We start from the raw sequence: 25,295 nt of genomic DNA on the forward strand, positions 1-25,295 counted from the left end.
GTTTAAAAACAAACCCACCAGAAGAAGGGGGAGAGAGGAGAACCTCTTTGTGCCTCAGTTTCCCCATCCGCAAATAAGGGTCGTAACATCCACTTCGTAGGGACCCTTACCAGGAATAACTTGCCAACCCCCAGCCATCAAAAAATCGCGAGTCTGAACCCTCCCCCCCAAAATCACCTTAAAACCGAAACCTGACAAATCGAGGGGCGTGGGTGTATTCCACCTGGCACCTTCTGCATTTCTGTCTGCGTGTATCCTGATGTCAATTTAAAAGGAGGATCTCTGGGAAATCCTGGATTTTGAACACTCCCGCAGGCAGAATAAAGCCTGCATTCAGAGCCACAGCAGCGGTATGAATTTGTTCACTTTTGTTACATCTAGTATATCTGAATACAAGGGCACCTGTGTGTATATTCAAATAAGGGGTCTCTTTTAACAGTGTTATTTAATTATCAGCATAAATCATTAGTAGCCAAGACTCCAGAGTTTTATCACTAGCTCTGCCACTGATTTCCTGGGTGAGCTGGGGTAGGGATCTTGGGCGCTCTGCGTCCCTTTAGCAATCTGTCAAATACAGAGCTCCTGCCTTCCAGGAACGGTGTGGTTTGTTTGTAAACTGCAGTGATTTGCCTACAAAAGGCACTACAAAAAATGTGAAGTATGATGATTAATAATAAATAGAATACAAGAGATGATTAGAGGATTTGCAGTATCTTTTTAAAATGGGATACCCACATGAGACAGACCTTTATTTCTGGGGCAGTCCCAGAAAGACGCATCATACCCTCCACCCTGATTAACTACAATGCAAACTTCCCCACAAGGGCCCGTGCTGGACTTGAACCAGAAACCTAGTAGAAATAAAAGCCTGTTTTTCTCTTTTATCAGGCCACTGGGCTTAATTCGAACTCATCAGGAATTTCCCACATCACAGATGAGGCAGTGGGGCGAGTGGTGTAATTTTTAACACAGAATTCTGTCAGCGCTAAGGTGCTCCTTTTATTGTAGAAAAAAAATTAAGTTCTATTTAGATGCCAAGTGAAGGCAAAAAGTGTGTTTTAAGGCACAACATATTTACAACGCACAAGTAACAGTCATCACATGGGATCCTTGTGGACTTGAAACCTGCATACAAACAACAAATGAAAACCCAAGACTAGACCGAGGGAGCATAACTCCTCCTTAGGCCCACAGACCCACCTTCTCTCTGCCCAGCTGTGTGCAATTATTCTCAGCTAGCCTGGGCAGTTACCAGCATGAACACAACTTTATGAGCATCCAGCACACCTCACTGAAACAGGAGAGTTTCTGTGAACAGCAGCAGTAATCACTTGTGAGATTTATCCATATGACCAAGGTCACCCCCACTGGCTCAGTAGACTGCTGCCCAATCAGATGGACATTTAAAAGAGCCTTTTAAGCTAGCTTCTTCATGAACATCTTGGGTAGCGAGGTGTATCAGTGATGCAGGAGCTGCAGAGTGTAGGATCTGGGAGACTACAGGGAAGGTTCCTGCAATTACTCAGACAAAAGTGACATTGTGGGGCAGGGTGTGGTAGGGTTAGACAGACCTATGGTTGTTAAACTGACATCTCCGGGATGTTCCGAACTCACTGCAGGACCCAGTCCACCTAAACACCTTCAGGAAGGGATGGATGCTCAAAGGGAGGAGAGTAAAATTAGAACCTCTCCTGCTTGCTCATTTTAGAACCTACTCCAACAGGGGAGGGGGGTAGTTTTTAATTTGTTGTTGGGTGGGGGACATCAGTGAGATCCTGCTCTCTGTTTCTGGCAAGGGGGAGCCTCAGAAGGGATGTGGGGCTGGCTTCCTGTCCAGATCAGGGTATGGGCAAGGCGCATCTTGCTGATCAATCGACTGGTATGAGCTGCGATCCCGGCCCCCGCTGAGGAAACCTGCATGGGGAGGAATAGATGATGCTTTCAGACAATGCCAGCTCAGGAAGTCAAATAAACGTAGTTCAGCATTGCATCACATTCATTGCACCCTAGCTCTCCTTGCACCTAAGGAATTTTGTGACGCACGCTACTTGTAATTATGCTCATTCAAATAAAAGCACTCTTCCTTCAGAGCACAATTAGCACTCGGGGCAGGCAGGACTCCCTCACCCAACCTCCTTGCTTAGCAATGCACCATTTGCCAGTTGCATTACAGAGTTTTTCTGAAGCAGAAATGGGCAATGGCCAGGTGCAGGATATCAGAAGGGACAGACTAACGTGCGGCTGCAGTATGGCTAATTCTAGACCCCTCACTGTTGCCATTAGCTCTGAATAACCAACATTGATGCCCCAAGGTCCTCTACAGTTACAACTGCGTGTCAGGTGTTTTAATAATGGTGTAGTACAATCATGCTATAAGTGGGGCCTCCAGTCCAACCACATTTCTCATGAAGAAGGGGCCTAAAACTTATGCAGAGAGAGAGTTCCTGGAAGGAGTATGGGACCAGGAACAAGCTGGAGAAGGGTTGGTCCAAGATTTCCAAAGCAAAATAATTTTAATAGGTGGACGTGATGAGTCCTAGATCCTCACTCAGAACAACAAGGCAGGGCTGCTTTTCGTTCACTGAGAGGTACTGCTCTTGCAGCCATGAGGCTGAATCGAATAGCCAGACCCACAATTACTCTCAGTAGAAGTGCTGCTGAAATAGAGTTTGTTTCAGCCTGTTTGAACAGTTTCCTGTGGGAGCCAGGGGAGACTAAATCCACGTTGCAATCCATGAATACCTGGGGCACAATGTCTGGCTGGTGGAAATCAGTGAAGAGCTGAATGCATGATTCACCCATCAGTCTCTCTTCCTAATAAGCCCACCTCATATCTCTGAGTTACAAAGCAAAGTGTATCACATTTGGGCACTGTCTTTTAATACAACCGTGCCCTGATTATGTTACGAACATGGTTTGCTGTGTTAAGCATCTTACAGAGCCTTGATGCAATCCCGTTGCAATGACAGAAAGAGAGAAGCTTTTTGTCTATCTACGCTGATCAACTATCATGAGACAGAAGATTATTTAAATCAATGCTAGTCACTGACACGTGACAACTCCTGCTGAAAGCAGGCAGGGGGCTGCCAAGCCACAGACGGCTATTCTGCATAGAACCAAACCGCCTATGAAGTGACCGGAAAATACATAAGTGGAACAAAGTGGGATAGTTGCACTGCGGTGGGACAGACCTAGTGGCATGAAGGTGCCACTAGGAAAAGCTACCAGGAAGGGGCGTTTGGTGAATGTGTTAACCTCACATCAGTGACTCACACCTTGTACCGAAAGGCTGCAGTGAAGCCAGTTTGGGCTAGCGCAGGAAACCAGTGCTACCGTTTTTACAGAGTTCGGTCTAGTGACGGTGATGCCTAGGGCTAGAGATGAGATCCATGTCCCGGGCTCACCCTTGGGCTGGAAGGGATAGCCCCAAAAACCTAGCGAGGTGAAGGGAACAGCACTCATTGCTCAATGACACCTACTCTTCCTGCCGCAAGCAAGTAGATGGTTACATCTGGGTCACAAGCACAAAAAGTAGCTGATGGACGTGGCTTGTGCCAAGGTGCCTGGCAAGACTGTGCTGAGAACCCACGGGGGCTGGCACCTCTGCATTCTGCTCATAGTTTCATGAATGGCGTAGCAGGAGAGAGACTGGCAGGCATCAAAGCTGTTCCCCATTACACTAGATGGGATGAGACTGGCAGCCTGCAGCTGGCATCCCCAGGTGCTCAAGCTGATCCCATCTTCTGGATACTACAGCGCTCCCTTGCATGGGAGGCCTTACCCTCTGTAGGAGCACAGAAGCAGCCAAGCAAGGACCTTCTAACACTTCTCCACTTTCCTACCAGCCAGGGAGTTCAGAGCCAGGGGCGGTGGAGTGGTGCAATTGCCCAAGTTGCTCTCCGAAGAGACGAGGGTGGAAAGCTGCTGGTCAGGAGGTTTTTTAGGAGGCAAAAAGCAGGCTCCAAAGTGCATGGTACCTTCTGCAGGAAGGCGGAAGAGGGCAGCAGCAAGGCTAATGACTGGCACAGTCCAACAGGGCCAGAATTCGCTTTGCAGCCTCTGCTTGCTGGACCCTCTCCCAAGGACGCCCCAAAAGAGAAGCTCAGTGGGGATTTGCAAGCCAGCTAGTTCAGACTCAGGGCTTGCCCTGTACACACTGCAGAAGGTCATTTCACAGCAGCTAACACGCTCTTGTCTCAGCGGAGGTCACTGAGGAACTGTCAACCTGAGACTCATTTCACCTACCCAGGACATTGGAGACATCAGCTATTCCTCAGAACTGCCCCCTTCCCAGTGAGAAACATATTAGCCCCATGTTTCAGAAGGGGAAACTGAGGCACAGATTAAAATGATTTGCCCAAGGTGTCACAGCAAGGCTGGGATGAGAAGCCAGACTTTCATATCTATGCTCAGTTGTCTAGGCAATGCGACCCCACATCCTGCCCCTGTTCTCTCAACATGCTTTCATTTCTCCCTTCTCCTCCCTCCTTCTGCCCCAGTCACAGCCAGCGGGAACAGAACTAGTCAGTGAGGAAGAAAGACACAAAGGCTTCCAGCCTGGCCATGGAACACACACAGCTAAGGGAGAGGGAAGAGGAGACAGGCAGCTCAGTTACGTTGGACAAGGGGGATACCACTGGAGTCAATACCGTCACAGGTAAAGCGGCTGTCGGATGAGGACTCCAGGTCTGCAAGGGAAAAGAGGGAGAACATAAAAAACCCACAAAGCATGAGACAAAGTGGGAGCACAAGAAGGGGACAAGAGGAGAACACAGACTGGGCAAGAGAGAGACCCACTAGAACAGGCAGAATCCAGTTGTGCATATCCCAGACCAAGAGCAGGCGTGAAGGATCCAGAAGGCAGAATAAGCCCAGACTGACAACGGGAAAGGGCAGACAACATGGATGTGTGGCCTCCTACCTAGGTTGATGACGTACTCTCCCCCACGCTCCCGGTACATCTGATAGACAAAGAGACATGACAAGGGTTTGAGGAGGAGGCTGAAGATGGCCATGCCTGCATCGAAGCGCTGCAGATCAGTTAGAGAGCTACCCCGAGGATAGAAGAGGCTGATGTTAATGATGTCCAGGAGGATCGTGATCAACAAGCCAATCAGGAACTGGAAATCAGAAACACAAGGACATTGATTGGAAATTTGATTCACCACCAAGAGCCAAACAGCCCAAACCAATGGAAATCAGAGTCTCAAGATGTAACGCGTCTCCATCCTTGAAGATCTGCATTCATGTGCCACCAGCTTTACTTTACCTTACCTCCAGGCCATCCTGAAATTGGTAACCATGGTGGCCTCTAGCATATGGAATCCACACCCCCTTGACAGGTGTCTCACCCCCTTCCTGCTCATCTCTTAACACCTTACACTTTTCCCTGTAAAAGATGGATTTTCCTAATAAGATGACTCAGTCTTATATTTACAATTATCTCTCCTCACCTGTCAAGGACCGTTTTTTCCTTCTCATTTGTATTTTCCAGGGTAAGAGAGAGATTTATTTTTAAAATACATGCAGCACTTTGAGCTTGGGAGGGAGCAGATCAGCATCTTCAGTGGGACTCTCTGCCAGGTCAGGCTAGGTCCAAAAACCTTTGGTACAAAATGAGGTTTGACATGTCTAAGATGGACACAAATTTCATATTTGTACTGCAGTAGCAGTTCCAATGAGGGATTCAGGTGGTATCAGATTCAAAAGAATACCATATGTGAGGATTTCAATATTCCTCTAAAGTGGTTGTGGCCCTAACAGTAGCTTTGTGCGAGCACATGAGAGGCAAAGTGAAACTGAGTCACTTCTCTGCATTGTCCAAGCTGAGTGAAATGCTGAGAGCAAACATGTAGCATTAATGGTCTATCCTAGTGCTTTTATACTGCCACATCTCACTGTGGTATCCAAGCTCAAGCATAGAGAGTACATTACATTCGTTTAATTTTCAGATTCAATATTCTGTGTTAATAAAATAAAAAATGTTTGTCGCTTAATAGATTAAGTTAACCAGCTACTGGCTCTTGGCAGACATTCTGTAAAGATGTACCATAGAGTCTAAGGCCAGATCATCTAGTCCAGGGGTGGCCAACTTGTGACTCCGGAGCCATATGCAGCTCTTCAGAGGTTAATATGCGGCTTCTTGTATAGGCACCGACTCCAGGGCTGGAGCTACAGGTGCCAACTTTCCAATGTGCTACAGGGTGCTCACTGCTCAACCCCTGGCTCCACCCCAGGTTCAGACCCCACTCCACTCCTTCCCCCAAGGCCCCCGCCCCTTCCCCCGAGTCTGTCATACCCTTGCTCCTCCTCCTGCGCCCCGCCCCACGAGCCTCCTGCACACCACAAAACAGCTGATCGCGGCGGGCAGGAGGTGCAGGGATGGAGGGGTAGGTGCTGATAAGCATTGCTGCTGGTGGGTGGGGCAGGGGATCTGACTGGGGGGTGCTGACGTATTACTGGGGCTTTTTGGCAATGCACATTGGTAAATTCTGGCTCCTCCTCAGGCTCAGGTTGGCCACCCCGATCTAGTCTGATCTCTGACATAACACAGGTCATAGAACTTACCCAAAATAATTCTTGTTTGAACTAGACTCTACCTTTTAGAAAAACATCCAGTCTTGATTTAAAAATGGTCTCTAATGGAGAACTGGTAAATTGTTCCAATGGTTAACTCCCCTCACTGTTATAATGTATGCCTTATTTCCAGTCTAAAATTTGTCTAGCTTCAACTTCCAGCAATAGGACCTTGTTAGATCTTTGTCAGATAGACCAAAGAGTCCATTATCAGATATGTATTCCCTATGTAGGTACTTATAAATGTATCAAGTCATCTCTTAATTTTCCCTTATTAAACAGTTCCTCGAGTCTATCACCATAAGGCAGGCTTTCTAATCCTTTAAGCTTTCTCCTGGCTCTTCTCTGAGCCCCCTCCAATTTTTTAGTCCTTCTTGAACTGTGGACATCAAACTTATACACATACTTAACTTTACTGCTGTAATTCATCCCAAAGACTTCAATAAGATCACTCACAATGCCTAAAGATAAGTATGTGTAAGTATTTCCAGGATTAGGGCCTAGTTAATTCAAAAAAAGTTAACAATACTTTCCCTGTCCTACACCTGCCTAAGTCCCCCTGCCAATTTTTGTGGCTTCACAATCAAATTTCCTAATTTAAAAATATTTCTTTCCCTTATCATTTGAAAGGCCTACACAAATGGGAGGGAACAACAGGACTAACTGCATATCAAAGGGAAACGCTGAAACTGACCAGACAAAATGCTGTCAAATACACGAGACTTAAAAAGGAGAAAATATTCTCTCCAACATATTTTAGTTATAGTCCTCTTCGGTCTTACTTCTACCAGTAGTAGGCAAAAAGTTGAGAGACTGTTTTTTTAATTAGAACGCATCCCTTTCAAAGAGGCAGTCCAATTTATTTCTACAAACAAGCTGAACACTGTGGTTTGTTTTAAAGCCGTGGTGGTGGTGGCATCGTCATCTTCTTTTCTCGTGAGTTTAACACGATGCAAGGTTAAGGAGTTCAGCCAGGAGTGCTCAGCACCCAGCAGATCCCACTGGAAATAATGGGTGCTGAACACTTTTGACCTTCAGTTAGGTGCCTAAATGAGAGCTGAGCTATTCTGAAAATCTGGCTGCTTGAAAGTCGGAAGTGCCTTTTTCAATTCTGAGTACAGCTGAAAAGTGGACTAGATCTCACAGGAATTTTTGCTATTCTCTCCTTAAAAGCAGCGACATCTTCCCCACAACACCCTCTTACAGAGCCTGTTCGGGAAGGTGCCTGCCCCCAGACTTACCATGATTATTGCATCAATGGAATCCCGCTGAGCAATTGCCCAAACCCCCACTGCCAGGACAGTGAAGTTTCCATATGCGTAGGAGTGCGGAAACCCCAAGCATCCCCTGGCAAACAAGGCACAAAAAAAATATTCAGAACATGTTGATGTGACTAGTGTGAGCTTAACCACTGGAACTCAACCCCCTTAGATCTGTGCATTGCAAGATTTCGATACGGAATGCTAGATCTGTTCCAGCAATATGCCAGGTTTTCCCCTCTGTGTAAGACTCCGGGGTTATCCTAATAACTGATTCCAGCAATACGAAAAGATTACTTCCCCACCCCTAGAATTCTACATATATAGGAATTATAGGCTGTCTGGATCAATCATGAGGAAGAGCCAAGAATTACTACTGCAAGATCTCTCCATTTGCTACTTATAGGGTCTCTGCATCAACACCCGCAAGAAGCCGATGATTCGCCTGCAGTCTCAGTTAACCTTTCCCAGAGTTATATCTATCATCCCAACATCAGCTATGAGGCCAATTAAGCTCAAGCATTTACTACAGCACACACATGCAATTCACACAATCAAATCCCCTACAAAGGGTTAGGATTTTAAACAAAAGGCAAGTTTCTTTAGGGTCTCTTGATGTTTGTTCAGAATGTTGTTCCCAGCTGGCCTCCATTGCAGATATATAGTTACCTCCATCCTGTTATGGAGATTTATTTACATCTAAAAATCTAATCACATACGCATGCTTGGCAGAATTCATTTTTTTAACAATTTCAACAGCTAAATATCAATGTTTATTTTTATCCATTTAAATTTCCACAATCGCAGGAAATTATGGAGAGAGTCAGACCAATTATTTAATGACAGTAGAAGCTGAGATTCAAAAAGTTAAAATGTATTGATACCAGTCAGCTCTGTGTTCTTGGGAACCAGGGCACAGTATCTAGCCTGTCTGACTCATGAAAGACAGACAGACACACACTCACTAGTCTCTGCTTGAACCAAAACCGATCAGAGAAAAGACTTGCAGAGAGCAGTGAAGGGCATTGGGAGACACACCTAGACCCCTCCTGACAAGGGTGACAAGATTAAGGCATCGCCATTAACATACAGAATGGAGAACAGAGAACCACACTGAACTCTGGGACCAGAAAAGCAGGGAAGCACTGCATCATGGGGGATCTCTGCTCCAGATGTTAATGAACCTACGCCTGCACACACCCAGCTCAACAGTTATCAGACCAATTCCAGTAATGAATCCTTGACTGATATCCAAAATACTGAAGCAGCCTAATTGCATTGTGAGCTTCCTTCAAGGAACACCACCCATAGCCAAGAGTGATCAGCTCCTATTGTCTAGCCTAAAGAAAACCCTTGAGTCATCAGTTTACCCATAAACAAATCTAGTGTTCTCCCTTGAACCATTGTTTTTTCTCTACAAAAACCCCGACCTATGCTCATGTAAGTGTTCTGATGCATGGACCCAAACTCAGTATCAGTTCCACTAGGACTCCATCTCCTGACCGATCGTGCTGGAGGCTCTGCCTGTCTCCAGAACTCAGGACCCTGAGCTACCATCATCACCTGGGAACCCCGACCAGTTCAAGCCTCATGGAGTAGGTGAGATCCCTCCCTCTCTCTCTCTGTTTTCTTTTCTACCTCAGGTATTAACCTTTAATAATGTAACTTATGTTTGTTTAGCCCTCCTTGTGTAGTTATCACTATTATCCATTAAATAACTTTTATTGTTAAGCTGATTGCTTCTCTCTCTCTCTCTCTGAACTTTACTCTTGTGTTTTCAGCTTCCCCATTTACTCTGCAGCAACGCTTCTTTTACCTAAGCTAAAGATCCCTGTAGCACCCCAAATACTGTGGGGTTTGCTCATCAAGTGGGTTACTACCAGTACCATTGTAATGTGAAAGTGGGGATAGGGACGTGCTGAACCTGTGACATATAAGGGTGGCATTTGAAAGTGCTGCTTGACCCAGCCCGTTGAGTACAGGGACATATAAGGGGGTCAGCTTGAGAGTGCTGATTGACCCAGTCCACTCAGATTTGCTCTGTTAGTGTGTGGATGTTCATCTGATTCTGGGTCTGGAGGAACCCAGCCATGGGGAACCTAGGTCCTGCAGGATAGCTTCTTTGGAAGGGAACTTGCAGAAGGGAGAAGTAGAGCTCCATATGAACACACAAGTGACAAAAGCAGTACATTAATAGAATTACAGAACCTTCCCCCCACCCCAAGAGTAACTCTAATAAACGAGCATACCCCAAAGTAACGGGCACATCTGGTAACAGTATAACTGTTAAAACACAAATTGCCAAAATTTTAGCTTTAAATCAAAGTCTAAAGTCCTCAAGCAGCCTTTTTTGTACTTTGCCTATGTATAAATTTCTATTTTCAATAGAAATAATTGTTCCTTAATTTGTGTGTGTACGGTGAAATCAACGTTTGACGTTTACAGATAAAAATGCAAGGCTTCCAAGCCTACACAAGAATAAAAGTTACAGACAACAATTAGGTCTAATGCTTTGATTCAGGATGAAGTCAGTTGAGACTGCAAGCCTCACAGGGCAGAGACCATCTCTTGCAAGGTGTGTGCCTACTGCAATGGGGCCTGGACCTTGTTTGGTACTGTCACAGTTTCAGGGTAACTGCACCTGTATCCCCACCTCCATGGTCCACTCTAGGACTGCCTAGTCATGTCTCCAGCCATCACCTGCCTCTGGACAGAGAGCCTTGTCCCATTCCCTTCTGACTAGGGGATTTTAAGGCCGCATAGCTCCCTGCCTTATACTGCAATATCCTCAGCAAGCCAGATTGCCCAACAGCCAGCCCCTGTGCATGGCTCCCTCCTCAAGGGCTATGAACAGTGTGTTGCCAGCACTTACACATTATCACACAGCTCTTTCAAACAAGTACATTTATTCTTAGGGTAAAAGCATCATAGAGAAAACATAATGGAAACAATAAACAGGTTTAAACACACACGCTAAACATACCAGGAGTTACCCATCAGACTAATGGTGTCCTAGAGGAGGCCAATGTCTTTCCAGCCCTTCTGCAAGGGTTGGGGGTCCCACCATGGACAGAAGGTTCTGTCCATTTTCTGGATCAGAAGGAAGGCCCCAAGTTAGTTTTAACTCAGCCTTTTTATGCCAAAAGTCCTTTCTTTGACCATTGGTCTCTGAAAAATCCAGTTTGACCCAGCATATACAAGCCTCCCTCAGGGTGGTACTGCTCTGGAGTGGTTTACAAACTAAGTGATTCACCTTAATCGCCCCCCCCCCCACTGCTTTTGTTTCCTGGAGCAGTGCTGGTAACCCTCACTCCTGGAATTGCATATGATCGCTGGCCCACATAAATAGGCTTGAAAAGGTTCGATTTGTATTCGTAAATGTTTATAAACATCGATTTCACTACACATGCGCACGCACGGTGCACGCGCACACACACCCTCCCCCGACAAAAAATATTTCCATCGATGATCATCAAAATGCACAGACAGGCAAAGCAAGAAAAATGCTGCTTGAGAACTTACTCGAGTTTGATTTAAGGATATCGACTTTGTACATTTTGACATGCGACACTGACAGCTTGTGGTTTAAGGGTTATCAAGCTTTAGCTTTTTGAATTGCAATGTCTACCATCATTAAATAATTATTTCTGGGCTCCCTTCATTGTCTGATGTCCCCCATAATTTCCCACAACTGTGGGCATTTAAACTGATACAAATAAAAAAAAAATGCTTCAAATAAAAAAAATTGACGTTGCCCATTAAAATGATCAAAAGATAAAAATTGAATTCTGCCAAGCCTATACACAAGTCATTCATAAATGTAATACAATGGGCCGCACAGAAACTCTCTGTCACAGGGACCTTTAAGCACTGCTGCAGTGTAAATCAAATAATCTACAGCTTTTTTACGTTCATTATGCACCTTTAATGCTGAAGGATTCCAAAGTGCTTTAACAGCCCCACTCTCTCTCTCTCGACCTATACAGATAGTGTGATCTTCACCAGTCACTGAAATGCAGCCACCCCCGTGGTGAAATATGACAGCTGTTTAGCAGCCCACAACAGCATGGAGGCAGTTTAGAACAAGAAGTGAAGGATATTGTAGTCAATTAAAGCTACAGGGGTCAGAGACAGGATGCACTGCAAAACTTAGCTTTTTCCAGCAAGCCTCTTCCTAAGAAACTGGCTGGTGGAACTGGTCCCAGCGATCTTGGTTTGATTCTTCTTGAGTAGCATCTTAAATCTGAAAGGTGGGAGACTGGCAGGGAGTTCTGTTCAGCCATCCTGAGCAATCTTCTGCTACTTCATACTGATATAACTCATATCCAGATACTAGGACACACAATGCCTCAGAGATACATTAATACACATGCAAGGGAATTTGGGCAGGACACTTGAGTTAATCTTGCTTGGGCTAACCATGGCAAGAGATTTTTAATGGCCATCTGTGGTCAAGAAAGGAAGACTCAACGGTGAGGGACCAGCCTGGGAGACCTGGGTTCAAGTCCCTGCTCTGCCATGGGTTCCCTGTGTGATCTTGGGCAAGTCATTGGCCTCTGGGTGCCTCAATTCCCCACCCGTGAAATGAAGGCTAATAGCACTGCCCTACCTCACAGGGGGGTTATAAAGACTGAGGTATTCAGATACTACAGTGATGAGGGCCTATAATGGGGTATACTGGCCCCTTTCAGAGTAGAGGGGGCCAGAAGACCCTGTTCCAAGAAGCTGGAATGAGCAAAGGCTCAAGAAAAACCCTGGTAATAGAAGAGAGGAAGCGCTCCCAGGGAACTAGGAGTTTGATGGGAGAAAAAGGAACAGTGTCTTGGGGCTTAAGGGCCCGGGATCAGGAGCCCAGTAGGGTAGGATGGGTCAGGACTCCCCTCTCTTCGAGCCAATCAGGAGGAGCTTTCTTGCAGCAGGTAGTATATAAACAGCCTTCTTCCTCAGCACAGGGGAGATGCTGGCAAGAGAAGGAAGCCACCACCAGAAAGCTAAACTCCAGGGAGAGACAGCGGTGAGCTGGCTGTGGCAAGGGACGAGCTCTGTGTGGACGGCAGAAGAGCCAGAGCTAAGTGCGAACCGTTGGATTGTGGTGACGGGCTCGACTGGTGGAACCGTTGGGAGTCATTAACGCAGCCCCAAGTGGAGGGCAGCAGGACTTATAAGAAAGGCTGTGGAGAGGCTGTGAGTGGCTCTAAGAGGGAGAGAGGAGTGGAGGGAGGCCGGCACAGAGGGAACTCCAGGCACAAGGGACTGCTCAGTAGGTGGCAGCCCTCCTGCAAGGCCATGTGAGTAGGTAGGAGATAGACAGGAAGCCCTGGACCTGATTCCCAAGTCGTTCTCTCGAAGCCAACAGAGCAAAACTGATTTACACCGGCCAAGTGTTAAGTTCCGTGCAGTTCGTCATTTTCATCTTGCATCTGAAAGACAGCACCCCCAGCAGCAAGGTCCCCCCAGCACGACACTGGAGCAGTAGCCAGGACCGACACAGAGAGAAGAGTCATCAGTGAGTCATTCAGAGACACATTTCCTTGGCTGTTGCCCTATGCTGCCACCCAAACAGGACCCAGCTCCATTTGTGGAAAGGGTTGTGGGGAAAGACCATGATTTAAGAGCGAAGCCACCCCAGGTCCATACCAATGCCACTATCCTGTGCTCATATTATAGCCAGGCAGAGAACAATGCTGTGTAGAGAGTGCTCCCCCCACACCAAAACAGCTGTGTGATGTTACTGACATGAACCGTGACCATATAGATCATTGTTGCAACCAAGGTCCCATAGCTGCACCAAAACTTGTACAAAGGAGGTCAAATAAGATGTCTATAGAAAGATTGTAATTTGCTGGTCATTAATTTGCTGTCTCTATGTGTGTATCATTTTTGTATTTGAAGTTATGAATAGACAAACACCTACAAGATCTCTAACATGCATTCTTACAACTACAATACCCACCTGCTGAAGTGAAGAAACAGAATGACAGAGCCAGAAGAGTACCCAGAAGTCACCTACTACGGGACAGGCCCAACAAAGAAAATAACAGAATGCCACTAGCCATCACCTTCAGCCCCAACTAAAACCTCTCCAACGCATCATAAAGGATCTACAACCTATCCTGAAGAACAACCCATCACTCTCACAGATCGTGGGAGACAGGCCAGTCCTTACTTACAGACAGTCCCCCAACCTGAAGCAAATACTCACCAGCAACCACACACCACACAACAGAACCACTAACCCAGGAACCTATCCTTGCAACAAAGCCCGTTGCCAACTCTGTCCACATATCTATTCAGGGGACACCATCATAGGGCCTAATCACATCAGCCACACTATCAGAGGCTCGTTCACCTGTGCATCTACCAATGTGATATATGCAATCATGTGCCAGCAATGCCCCTCTGCCATGTACATTGGTCAAACTGGACAGTCTCTACATAAAAGAATAAATGGACACAAATCAGACGTCAAGAATTATAACATTCAAAAACCAGTCGGAGAACACTTCAATCTCTCCGGTCACACGATTACAAACCTGAGGGTGGCTATCCTTCAACAAAAAAACTTCAAAAACAGACTCCAACGAGAGACTGCGGAATTGGAATTAATTTGCAAACTGGATACAATTAACTTAGGCTTGAATAGAGACTGGGAGTGGATGGGTCATTACATAAAGTAAAACTATTTCCCCATGTTACTTCTCCCCCCACCCCACCCCCCACTGTTCCTCAGATGTTCTTGTTAATTGCTGGAAATGGCCCATCTTGATTATCACCACAAAAGGTTTTCCTCCTTTCCCCCCTCTTTCCTCCTGGTAATAGCTCATCTTAAGTGATCACTCTCCTTACAGTGTGTATGATAAAACCCATTGTTTCATGTTCTCTGTGTGTGTATATAAATCTCCCCACTGTATTTTCCACCGAATGCATCCGATGAAGTGAGCTGTAGCTCACGAAAGCTTATGCTCAAATAAATTTGTTAGTTTCTAAGGTGCCACAAGTACTCCTTTTCTTTTTTGGCTATGTACTTGTATCTCAATGTGTTTGATTCTAAGTAGCCTCAGTGAAGCATTTGGTCAGCTTCTTGAGAAAGGACTATTCTCAGCAAGTGCCCAATCAAGAAACACTTAACTGACAATGGACTTTGGGAAATGCCAATCCACATCTGAGCTTTCCTGGGAACAAATTAACATGTAAACAATGGCATCTGCCTGCAAAAAGCTGAATCATTCATGAACATGTGACTTGCCCAGGTGGCTACAAACTCCATCTTGTTGCTGTGATTTTGCACAGAAGAACAAAGGGGTTTCCGCCCACAAGAAAGAGAACATAAAAGGCCCTGGAAGCCTCTCAATTTTGTCTTCAGCTGGCTCAAGAGATGGTCTCTCCACCTCAAAGAGATGCCTGAAAGAAACTGGAACAAAGGACAGCAACTACGGGGTGTTAGTGATTGCTGGACCCAAGCCATAACCTACGACGTTGGTCGGAAAAGGATTGGGCCCAAATTAGGAAGGAGTCCAGTCTGTGAAAGAAGCCTACTGGAACATCTCTAAGCGTGAGATTTCACCTGTAATCAGTTTCTTAAATGTATTACGATTAGACTTGCGTGTTTTGCTTTATTTTACTTGGTGACTTACTTTGTTCTGTCTGTCTGTTATTACTTGGAACCACTTAAATCCTACTTGTTATACTTAATAAAATCACGTTTGTTTATTAACCCAGAGTAAGTAATTAATACCTGGGGGAGCGAACAGCTGGGCATCTCTCTCTATCAGTGTTATAGAGGGCGGACAATTTATGAGTTTACCCTGTATAAACTTTATACAGAGTAAAATGAATGTATTCAGGTTTAGGCCTGGTCTACACTGGGAGGGGGGGAGGGAATCGATCTAAGTTACGCAACTTCAGCTACGTTATTCACGTAGCTGAAGTCGACGTACTTAGATCGACTTACCGTGGGGTCTTCACTGCGGCGAGTCAACTGCTGCCGCTCCCCCGTTGACTCCACCTGCGCCTCTCGCGGCGGTGGAGTACAGGAGTAGACGGGAGAGCACTTGGGGGTCAATTTATCATGTCTAGACTAGAAATGATGGATCAATCGCTGATCTGGTGGGTAGTGAAGACATACCCTTAGGCTCCCGGAAAGATTGAATACTGGGTGCTGGGAAAGTCCCTGTTAACTGAGAAATCCCTGGGCTAAGTGAATCTTAATTTCTGTGAACTGCAGGGGAGCGTGGCCCAATCTCTTGGTCAGTGCTGGAGCAGACTGGTGCATCTAGCTCAGCAAGACGGAAGTGCAGGGAAGCCTTTTCTGGCAGAGGGGTTTGTTCTCAATGGGATCCCAGCACATCTAGTGACAGTCTTGAGGGAGTTTCTTTGACCCAACCCGTCACAAACCGACTCTCGGTTCTCATGAACCCCCTCTTCTCACCAGGTCCGAGTAGCGTACAAATGACTCACCATGTCGTAAGCAGCCAGTGCACCAGAACGATTGCCTGCAGGAGAGCAGAGAGAAGACAGGTCAGCAAGTCAAAGAAACGGGGGAGAACTGGAGTTCTGGCTTCAAAGGGCAAGGAAAGCAAAGAGCGCCAGCCAGGCCGTAGAAATAGACTAGTTCAAAGAGCTGGTTTGCAGCTGCAGAATGGACACAGCCATTCCCCTTGGCCTCTGCTGCTGGGCTTTTTCCAATCTGGTCACAATTTGTTACTGTTCTTACCTCTTTGAGCAGGTTATTCAGGGCCTGGTTAGGATTTTTAAACGGGTTATTGATTTTTGGAACCAGAAAACAGTTTGAACAGAAAGCCTGGCAATCTGATCAACACTTGATTAGCACATTTAAAACGCCACTGAATAGGTGTTCCAGCCCAGGGGCCCCAGCTCCCACTGCAAGGCCATTTTGTATCAGCCCTAAGCAGAAGTCCCTACCTGCTGGCGCAGAGGGTTTAATACGTTTTCTCCCTTCCCCTCCTGCCATTCCGTTCAGAGACGTAGCTCAGCCCCAGCGAAGCCTTGCCAGGTCTGAAGACGGCAACAGTGACGTTCAGCCTTCCCAGAACCCAGGGCCAATCCTGCAAGGTGCTGAATTCCCCCCACTTTCACTGAAGTCAATGGAAATGGAAGGTGCTCAGTAACTTACACAATCAGGTCCCAACTCCTTGCATGGCAATGACATTCCAGGCAGTGTCACAATACAAATATTTACATGAATGGCTCTGACCATTGTGTTTAATTAGGCAAATGGGAGAAGCTAGGAGCTTACAACAAAGCAAATGCTTGTGCTGCTCATTCTCTTCCTGGTGATCTGAGATTTTCTGTAACCAAGGAGACACTCTTATTCTCCATGCATTGCAGGATATTTTCTCACCATTTGTGTTTAATTTGATTTACAGCTGGGCAAGGTGCACAGAGCCTCCACTGTGAACTTCCACCAGCTGCTTTGAAACAAACAGAGCTTCACTCTTTCTGAACTAACAGCAGGATGAGAAAGAACACATTGAACCTGCTGAGTCCAAACAATTTGGGATCCGTTACCGCTCCCTAAGACACGTTTGGCCTGCAGATAAACACAGGCCGTATGTTCCACTGGTACAAGGTATGGGTGGGAATCTCTCTAAAACACGACAAGCCTCAATGTGGAACCACAGGGAAAAAAAAATCGAAGATGCAATCAATTAGCTCATACTCTACGTAAAAGAATAAATGGACACAAATCAGACGTCAAGAATTATAACATTCAAAAACCAATTGGAGAACACTTCAATCTCTCTGGTCACTCAATTACAGACCTGAGGGTGGCTGTTCTTCAACAAAAAAAGCTTCAAAAACAGACTCCAACGAGAGACTGCAGAATTGGAATTAATTTGCAAACTGGATACAATTAACTTAAGCTTGAATAGAGACTGGGAATGGATGGGTCATTGCACAAAGTAAAACCATTTTCCCATGTTATTTCTCCCCCTCACCCCACCCCCCACTGTTCCTCAGATGTTCTTGTTAACTGCTGGAAATAGCCAACCTTGCTTGTCACCATGAAAGGTTTTCCTCCCTCCCACCCTGCTGCTGGTGATGGCTCATCTTAAGTGATCACTCTCCTTACAGTGTGTATGATAAGACCCATTGTTTCATGTTCTCCGTGTGTGTATATAAATCTCCCCTCTGTATTTTCCACCAAATGCATCCGATGAAGTGAGCTGTAGCTCATGAAAGCTTATGCTCAAATAAATTTGTTAGTCTCTAAGGTGTCACAAGTACTCCTTTTCTTTTTGCGAATACAGACTAACACGGCTGCTACTCTGAAACCTCTCATACTGACTGCAACACTTGTTTCCAGATCTCATTTCAGAATTTTCAATCACTAAAGGTATTGTAAGAGAGAGATGCTTAATAAAAATTACATCGACCCCAACACGCTTCATCATTTAGGGCCACATGGCAATACCTTTACTTACACAAGCAATCGACCTATTGAAATCACCAGGACTTCTCAGTGGGTCTCTATCTAACCCTTACATTCCATATGCATTACACACAAATTTAGGAACAGTTTTGGCATGTCTAGATATTGTAGGGATTGGGCACAGAACTGTTCTGATCTCATTGCATTTACTGATCTATCTAATATGTAACACATACACTAAAGTGTCATTCTTTGTTCATGGGGGCACCTAGACACCTCAAGGCTCAGCTTCGTGCTAGACACCACAACCACAATAAAGGACCTTCCCTTCCTCAGAAAAAAAATCTAAGAGACAGGACGGAAAAAGGAAGTCGTAGCATTACCACCTTACAAACAGAAGTACAGAGAGGTGAAGTGACTTGCCCATGGTCACAGAGATAGGTTGTGGCAGAGCTGGACTGAACCCAGGGTCATTATTTATCTGTATTACTGTAGCACCTAAGAGCCCCAGGACACCCTAGTGCTAAGGGCTGTGCAAACACAGGACAAACCGACAGTTCTGAGATGCTATTGGTTCTCCCTGGATCTCAGCACATTGCCTCGGTCATAAGACCTTTCCTCCACTCTCATTTAATGCAAAGACTGTGCTTTTAAAATGTGAATAACCAATAAAGCTGCAACACAAACAAGCAAAAACCAGGAAATTCAAAATGAAAAGTGGCCCCTCATCCTTAACTTACCCCGTTCTGCCTAGATAGCACAGTGTGTATGACTTAAGATGCAATATTGTTCCTGTATAGATGCAATACCTTGGCATAGCTGGGACTAAGCATTAACGCTGGGTAGGCTGGATTTTGTCACAACATCAAAAGCCACTGAAACAGGTTTTTAATGTTGATTTTATTTCAGTGTTCATGAAAGGCTACAAAATGCTGCTTCTCCCCCATTTCACCCTGCAGACCAAAGGGATGCTGCTAATCAGTAAAATGTAGGATGTGTCTATATAAGGAGGAGAAATGCAAATAGGGTTTACTCAAGAGACTATCACAATATCAGAGCAGCTTTTAATTATGTAGAATTTAATTGCATGTTACATACTCACTAGACCCCCTAAAGCCTCACCATTTAACATAATTAGGTAGCTCCCCCCCTCCCCCGAAGCTGTCTGTTTCAGTATTACAGTTATTAAATTAGGAGGCATGCTTAACCACACAGACGAGGGAGGGAGGGTCAGAACCTTGCTATTCCAGGACTGACCGTTTTAGGGGACTGGCAACGCGATATGGGGCCTTTTCCTTCCTGGTTACTAGGCTTGGCTGGTAGTGACAAGATATCCTTCTCTGACAGCTGTGAGGTTAGTTGGTGGTCTCAGTCCAGTACAGAGCAGCATCTTAAATCAGTATGGTGTCAGGAATACATATCTAATGGTATCTTTGCCTATGCCAGATTACACAAGTCACTTTGCAGGCCGGCTCTTACAGTGGGATGTAGGAAGGATTAATTCCTTCTTTTGCTCAAGGATTTAAACCCTGATGGCTGAAATGTCTTCTTCTAAGGAAACAAACTCCATTATTAAGCCTCTGTCTAGAAGTGACAGAGATGTTAAAGGTGGAAAGGTTTTGGATGAGCCCCTGTATCCACGCTTCCTTTTTAAAGGCTTCCAGGCTGAACAGAAGAATGGTCACTTTGTTAAAGCCACTAACTGGAAACTCAGGAGATCTGGGGTCAATCCCTAGCTCTGTCACCGATTCCCTGTGTCTGACCTTGAAAAAGTTACTCTATCAGGTCCCAACATGTTAAGTGGGGATAATATTTCCTTCCTCCCACCCTCAGTCTGTCTTGTCTATTTAGATGGTAAGCTCTTTGGGGCAGGGATTTCTCTAATTATATATTTGTTCGGCTCCTGCCACAATAAGACCTTTAGGCGCTACTGTAATATGATAAGGATCCACAACACAAGAGGCATGTTCAACACAGATAACAGGGGTGAAGAGATACAGGGAACTCTAGTCATCCTCCCACCAAAGTCTTGATGGGATACACTAGAAAGGCAGCACCAGGGGGAAGCTCCTGCACCACATTCTCTGAAGATAAATAGATATCAGTTTGTATTTCTGTCTTGCTATTTGTTTTCACAAGTCACTCAGGGGTGCTGGAACAATTTGTATAGTGGGGATGCTAAGAGCCATTGAACCAAACTGTAAACCCTATATATAATGGAAACCACTTCAAGCCAGGGGGTGCTGCAGAACCCCCCACACCTCTAATTTCAGCACCTATGAAGTCACTTAAGAAAAAAAAAAAGCCACCAAGATAATTCCCAGGGCCCTTGCTTCCCAAGGAGGCCTAGCGGAGCCAAACTTTAAAGAGACAAATTTAATTCAAAACAGCTTTCCCCCCTGGCCATTGTACAACCGATACTTAGTCCATATTTTGTTTACTATCTTAATTAGATGTCCTTGTTTCTCACTATTATGCTTTGTGTTTATGGTGCTCAGACAACAAAGTTAAGACGACTTTAAAAACATGGACTAGAGGAAGATCTTTCAAGTGTTCCCCGGCGCCAGAAATTCTCACAATAGCCCTGATTATCCATAGTAAAAGTCATCCAGAATTCAGTGTTCTAAAAAACGCCAGAATGTGCAAGCCACATGACCAGCGCTTGAAAACACCATTTCCTTACTTGCCTCTAGCAAGTGAAAAAAGCTTTCCTTGGAAAAGGAAGTGGGAAGCCATGAATCTGTAAAATCTAAACTTCCGTTATAACATGCCACAAAAAAGCATCTAGAGTTTATGGTTGTGAACCCAGCCTTCGGGATGCAAACTTAACCAGGGGTGTTTTCCCAAGTCTGCAGACTCACCGCTCCAGTGCTGGTCCCCCTAACTTCCTCAAGCTTCAGCCGAGTAAAATTAACAAGACTGTGGCTAATTACACAGCTATTCCTAACCCCTTAGAAAGCAATAAAAATGAGAAGATCCATATCAATTTCATTCCCGCTACAGGTTGGGCAAAGCTATAAGCAGCTGAGGAAGGGCCTGAAGATATTAATGCAGAACAGGAAATCCAAAAAAAAAAAAATATGGAGGGTAGGGAAAGATAAACTAGACCTCGACACCACCTAACAGCCAGGGAGCTCTGGGGAGAAAGGCGCTGCTCTCTTACAGCGGTGAAAATGTGCGGAACCTCTCAGATTTATCAGACAGCCAAGTCAAACACCAGTTCAAAGAGTCCCTGAGCAGAGTCCAAGGACTCCCCCCCCCCAGAGGAATTCTAGCTTCCTCCCCTTTCCCAGCAGCTGGGATTTCTCCAAGGAGGACGGGCTTCTCACCAAGGTGTTGACTCTGATCCATACTGGGAGAGGCCTCTCATCGGCATCTGTCTCTGGCCACTAGCTATCCAGTAAAGGTTTCGAGCCCTACAGATTAGAAACTATGCCCTACAATTAAAAATACATAGCCATTTTCAGCTGTACAAAAACAGCCAGAATAGAATCGTAGGACTGGAAGGGACCTCGAGAGGTCATCTAGTCCAGTCCCCTGCACTCAAGGCAGGACAAAGTATTATTCAAGGCAGAACTAAATATTATTTGGCTCACTTCCTACAATGCTCTGCCCAACAGCAGCCAAGCCTATTCTGAACCTGAAAACTTGGTGCAGAATTTTATCCTGGATCAAGTGTTGGCTGCTAAAAAATACAGTTAATTAACCAATTGTCGCTGCTGCAGTCTTCTTGCCCCCAGAACTTGCCCTGTAGTTAAATGGAGCTTTGGGTAGGTCAGAAATGCATGACAGGGTTAATACAAACTGGGTTAATGTTGCAAAAAGGAAACTTAGTTATAAATACTCCCTCCTTCCTTGTAGAAAAGTGCATGTTTTCTGATGTTTGGCACAACAAGACCCTGTCCTGGGTGGCACAAATTCACAAATACAGAGTTTAAGGAACTTCTTTGCACTCTCCCCAAAACCAATTGGCACATGCCAGCTCTGTTAGAGCTGAGTCCTAGTACAGTTTCTCATCCCAGCACCCCATCTGGCCTCTAAGCTTCTAGTTGGCACAGGTCAAATTAGAAGCGCCACCGGTTGTAGCCATGGGAGATTCTTGCAGGGGTTTGAAAACAAAAACAGACTGAGCGAGAAAGCCGATCTCCAGCACCCATCCCCCAAGATTGCGGCTCCCTCCTGAGCCGCAGAAAAATTTGCTCCTCTGAGGGGAGAATGAGTCACTATCTTTGATAAAACCAACATCCAGCATCAGCAAGAGAGTGACAAGTCACGCTGCACTGTGCGAATGCAGCTCTCTCCGGAGCGCACAGCCAGGGGCACCTGTATCCAGTGCAGCCTATAGCAGAGAGGGAATTACGATCCTTGCTTGGGCAAATGCTTGGTGAACAGCAAGAGTCATGGGACCTTTACAGGGAGATTGTCAAAACAAAAACCACCCTCCGGTCTGAAGTGTCTTCATCTCTTGGGATAGAGAGTAGCCCCCTGGGGGCATATCTATACTGCACCCAAGCCAGGGTTTGAGCATCCACACTCCCCTGGAAACCTGGGCTTAAAGCTGCTGGCCCCAGGGGTCTCACAGCCATGCTAACACAGCCCTACAGTGCAACACAGACCTGCTGGCTTGGGTCTTCAGCTTGAGCTATGTCTACATTTTAAAAAATGACAGATTTTGGACCCAAGTTACAGGGCGACCCAGGCTCTGACCCACCTCCCTAGCAGCGTCCTTAGGAGCAGGGGTCCTGAGTGCTAGGGGCCCGGAGTCAGACTTATCTGTGTGTGGACAGAAAGGGGGCTGAGGGGGGGGGGGCGTGGGCTCAGGGCTGTGCACCAGGACTGCAGAGGTCGGGTGGGATTAGCCCTTTCCCCCGCTCAAAGGGTGCGCTGGGCCCCTGGGACAGCCCCGCTGTCTGCCCCGTCGTTCGCGTGGGCTCAGGAGCAGGGGGAGGGTTACGCTAACCGGCTGCGGAGTGCTCGGCGCTGCACGGAGACCCCAGTACACGCCTCGGGGAGGGGGGCCTCGAGCTCCGCAGCCTCCCGGGGGATCCAGCGCCACCCCCACGGGGCGCTGAGCCGCAGCCTCTGTGTCCCCCCCCCGCAGTACCTTGAGGTTCACAGCGGGCACCTCCATGCTTCCAAACTTTCCGCAGCCCCGCCCTGCACCCGTGACTGTGCGGGAAGCGCCTCACGTGGGCCCGGCTGGGCGGGGGCGGGGCGTTGCTGGGCTGGCTCTGTCCCGGGGGGGGGGAACCCTGCGCCCCCTGTGACTGCAGCTGGGGCGGTCGGGGGCTCCCCCCCCGGGGCCAGCCCCTTCTGGGGGATGCACAGAGCCGCCCCCGCCCGAGATCGGTCATCCCACCCCTAAAGAGGGAGAATGGACCCCCCCCCCCGAGAGGAAAGGGACCCCGGCCGGGGGGGGAGCCGGGAACGTGGGGGCAATGACCCAGGGACTCCAGGTGGACAGAGAGTGGGGCTGGCTGGGGGGCTGGGGCTGGACAGAGGCAGTGTTAGGGCTGGACAGTGGGGCTGGGGGTTTGTGAGTAATAGGGACTGTGGTAAGGGAGGGTGCCACGGCCCGGCTGGCCACCTGCCCCGCACCCATCAGACGCTGTTCAGTATTCCAAGGTGACCTTTGGGATTGGGGCAGGTAGCGCACACCCACCCACTGACATGGCGTTTTGGGCACAGCCCCCTTCGCATGGCTGCGCCAGTCCCCCCCGGCTTGCAAATCAAACGTGACAGTGAAAGATTTTTGCAGGGGCAAACGCTATTCTTTAAAAGCGAGCGTGCAAGAAACATCCTGCCCGAGGCCAGACCCTTTTGGAAGCTCTTGGTGTGCATATTCCTAAAGGACCAGGGTCTTTCAAACGTCGCTGCACATCTCTCCATTGCTGCCTGACTTCTTAGGGCCCCAGCCAAAAGGGTGATAAATCCTTCTCCTGACCTAGAGAAACGCCCGATGAAGTGAGCTGTAGCTCACAAAAGCTTATGCTCAAACAAATTTGTTAGTCTCTAAGGTGCCACAAGTACTCCTTTTCTTTTCTCTTCTCCTCAGTGGCTAGCCTCCTTTAGGACTCGAGGACATTGATTCTTGCTCGGTCTCTCTGCTTTAAAATGTTCCAGCTGTACCCCTAGTACAAGCTGAGGGTTGCAAACATTGGCTCAGGCTGTTGATTTATTAAAACCAGGGGTAAATAGCAATCTAATATATATAGCATCAATATAACTAACCCAAGACTGTACAAAATGTAAACTGAGCCACCGGATATCACTAATCTTACTGGCTGAAAAAAAAGAAAAGCAAGTCCTCTCAATAGGATTCAAACCCTCTGAAAAGCAAGTTCCCAGAAGAGGAGTTTACCCTACAAGGAATTCCTACCCAGTGAGAGAGTACATTCTCCGCTCTATGAGCCTGATCCAAAGCCCATTGGTTTTCATGACAAAAGATACCCACTGACTTTACTTGGGCTTTGGATCTATCCCTCTGTGTATGTGGAGAGGCAAGTAGGAAGAGACTCAGGTGATGAGATTCACTCTATGCAATGCAATGTGAAACCACAGGGCTGCCCAATCTGTAGCTCTTGGAACTGACTGCAAAATATCTACAGAAGGCTGGGAGAAGGAGACCAAGTCAGACCATGTGGCATAGATCATCACTGGAGTGTCTGATCCAATACATAAATGGAAAACAGAGATGGGGTGTTCATGCAGGGGACAGTGGGTCTGCACCGGCTTGTTTAAGATTTACTGAGTTTGATTGGTCAGGAGTTCATGTATGTAGGGAGAAGACTTGTCTACACTAGAAAGTTTAGCAGCAGAAGTGCTATGGACATTGCTATTCTGGCAGAGTGCATTCACATTGGGCTGCCTTTGCCAGTACAGCATGTCCTCACAGAAATAGGCAGTATCGGCAAAAGACGTCTGGCACTGTGGTAGAATCCCGGTGTCCCCCATGCTGCTATCTCATATGCTACCTTGTGGAAATTTTTGCAGTGTAGTATTGGGCGGTCACCATGTATTGTGGGATAGCATCACCCCTTCCAGGGAACTGTGCAAGTCTGGGGACA

The 25,295-nt window shown here is 46.6% G+C and overlaps 1 protein-coding gene across 3 annotated transcripts; it reads right to left on the bottom strand.

Annotated features, from left to right (window-relative positions):
* Positions 1-979: 979 nt before the first annotated feature.
* On the bottom strand, positions 980-23,566 carry LOC119845148 (angiotensin II receptor associated protein). Of its 3 annotated transcripts, XM_043500035.1 has the most exons (7): positions 23,333-23,413; positions 19,038-19,227; positions 16,293-16,327; positions 7,818-7,923; positions 4,922-5,120; positions 4,650-4,688; positions 980-1,914 (listed from the first exon to the last, which is right to left on the bottom strand). In XM_043500035.1, the coding sequence occupies exons 2-7, from the start codon at positions 19,059-19,061 to the stop codon at positions 1,805-1,807; spliced, it is 513 nt and encodes a 170-aa protein (XP_043355970.1). In that variant the 5' UTR covers positions 19,062-19,227; positions 23,333-23,413; the 3' UTR covers positions 980-1,804. The 3 variants fall into 3 exon arrangements, with proteins under 3 accessions (XP_043355970.1, XP_043355969.1, XP_038232952.1); XM_043500034.1 differs by lacking the exon at positions 19,038-19,227 and having other exon boundaries at positions 23,333-23,566; XM_038377024.2 differs by lacking the exons at positions 4,650-4,688; positions 19,038-19,227 and having other exon boundaries at positions 23,333-23,457.
* Between the last annotated feature and the right edge of the window lie 1,729 nt (positions 23,567-25,295).

Source organism: Dermochelys coriacea, chromosome 18 (assembly GCF_009764565.3).
Source record: "Dermochelys coriacea isolate rDerCor1 chromosome 18, rDerCor1.pri.v4, whole genome shotgun sequence".
Classification (NCBI taxonomy): Eukaryota; Metazoa; Chordata; order Testudines; family Dermochelyidae; genus Dermochelys; species Dermochelys coriacea.

Excerpts from the sequence above, each read along its gene's own strand:
- LOC119845148 (XM_043500034.1), bottom strand. The coding sequence starts at position 23,359 with ATGGAGGTGCCCGCTGTGAACCTCAAG. Across the intron at positions 16,328-23,332 it reads TGCCCGCTGTGAACCTCAAG|GCAATCGTTCTGGTGCACTG; the intron begins GTACTGCGGGGG and ends GCTCTCCTGCAG. Across the intron at positions 1,915-4,649 it reads CAGCCGCTTTACCTGTGACG|GTTTCCTCAGCGGGGGCCGG; the intron begins GTATTGACTCCA and ends CTCCCCATGCAG.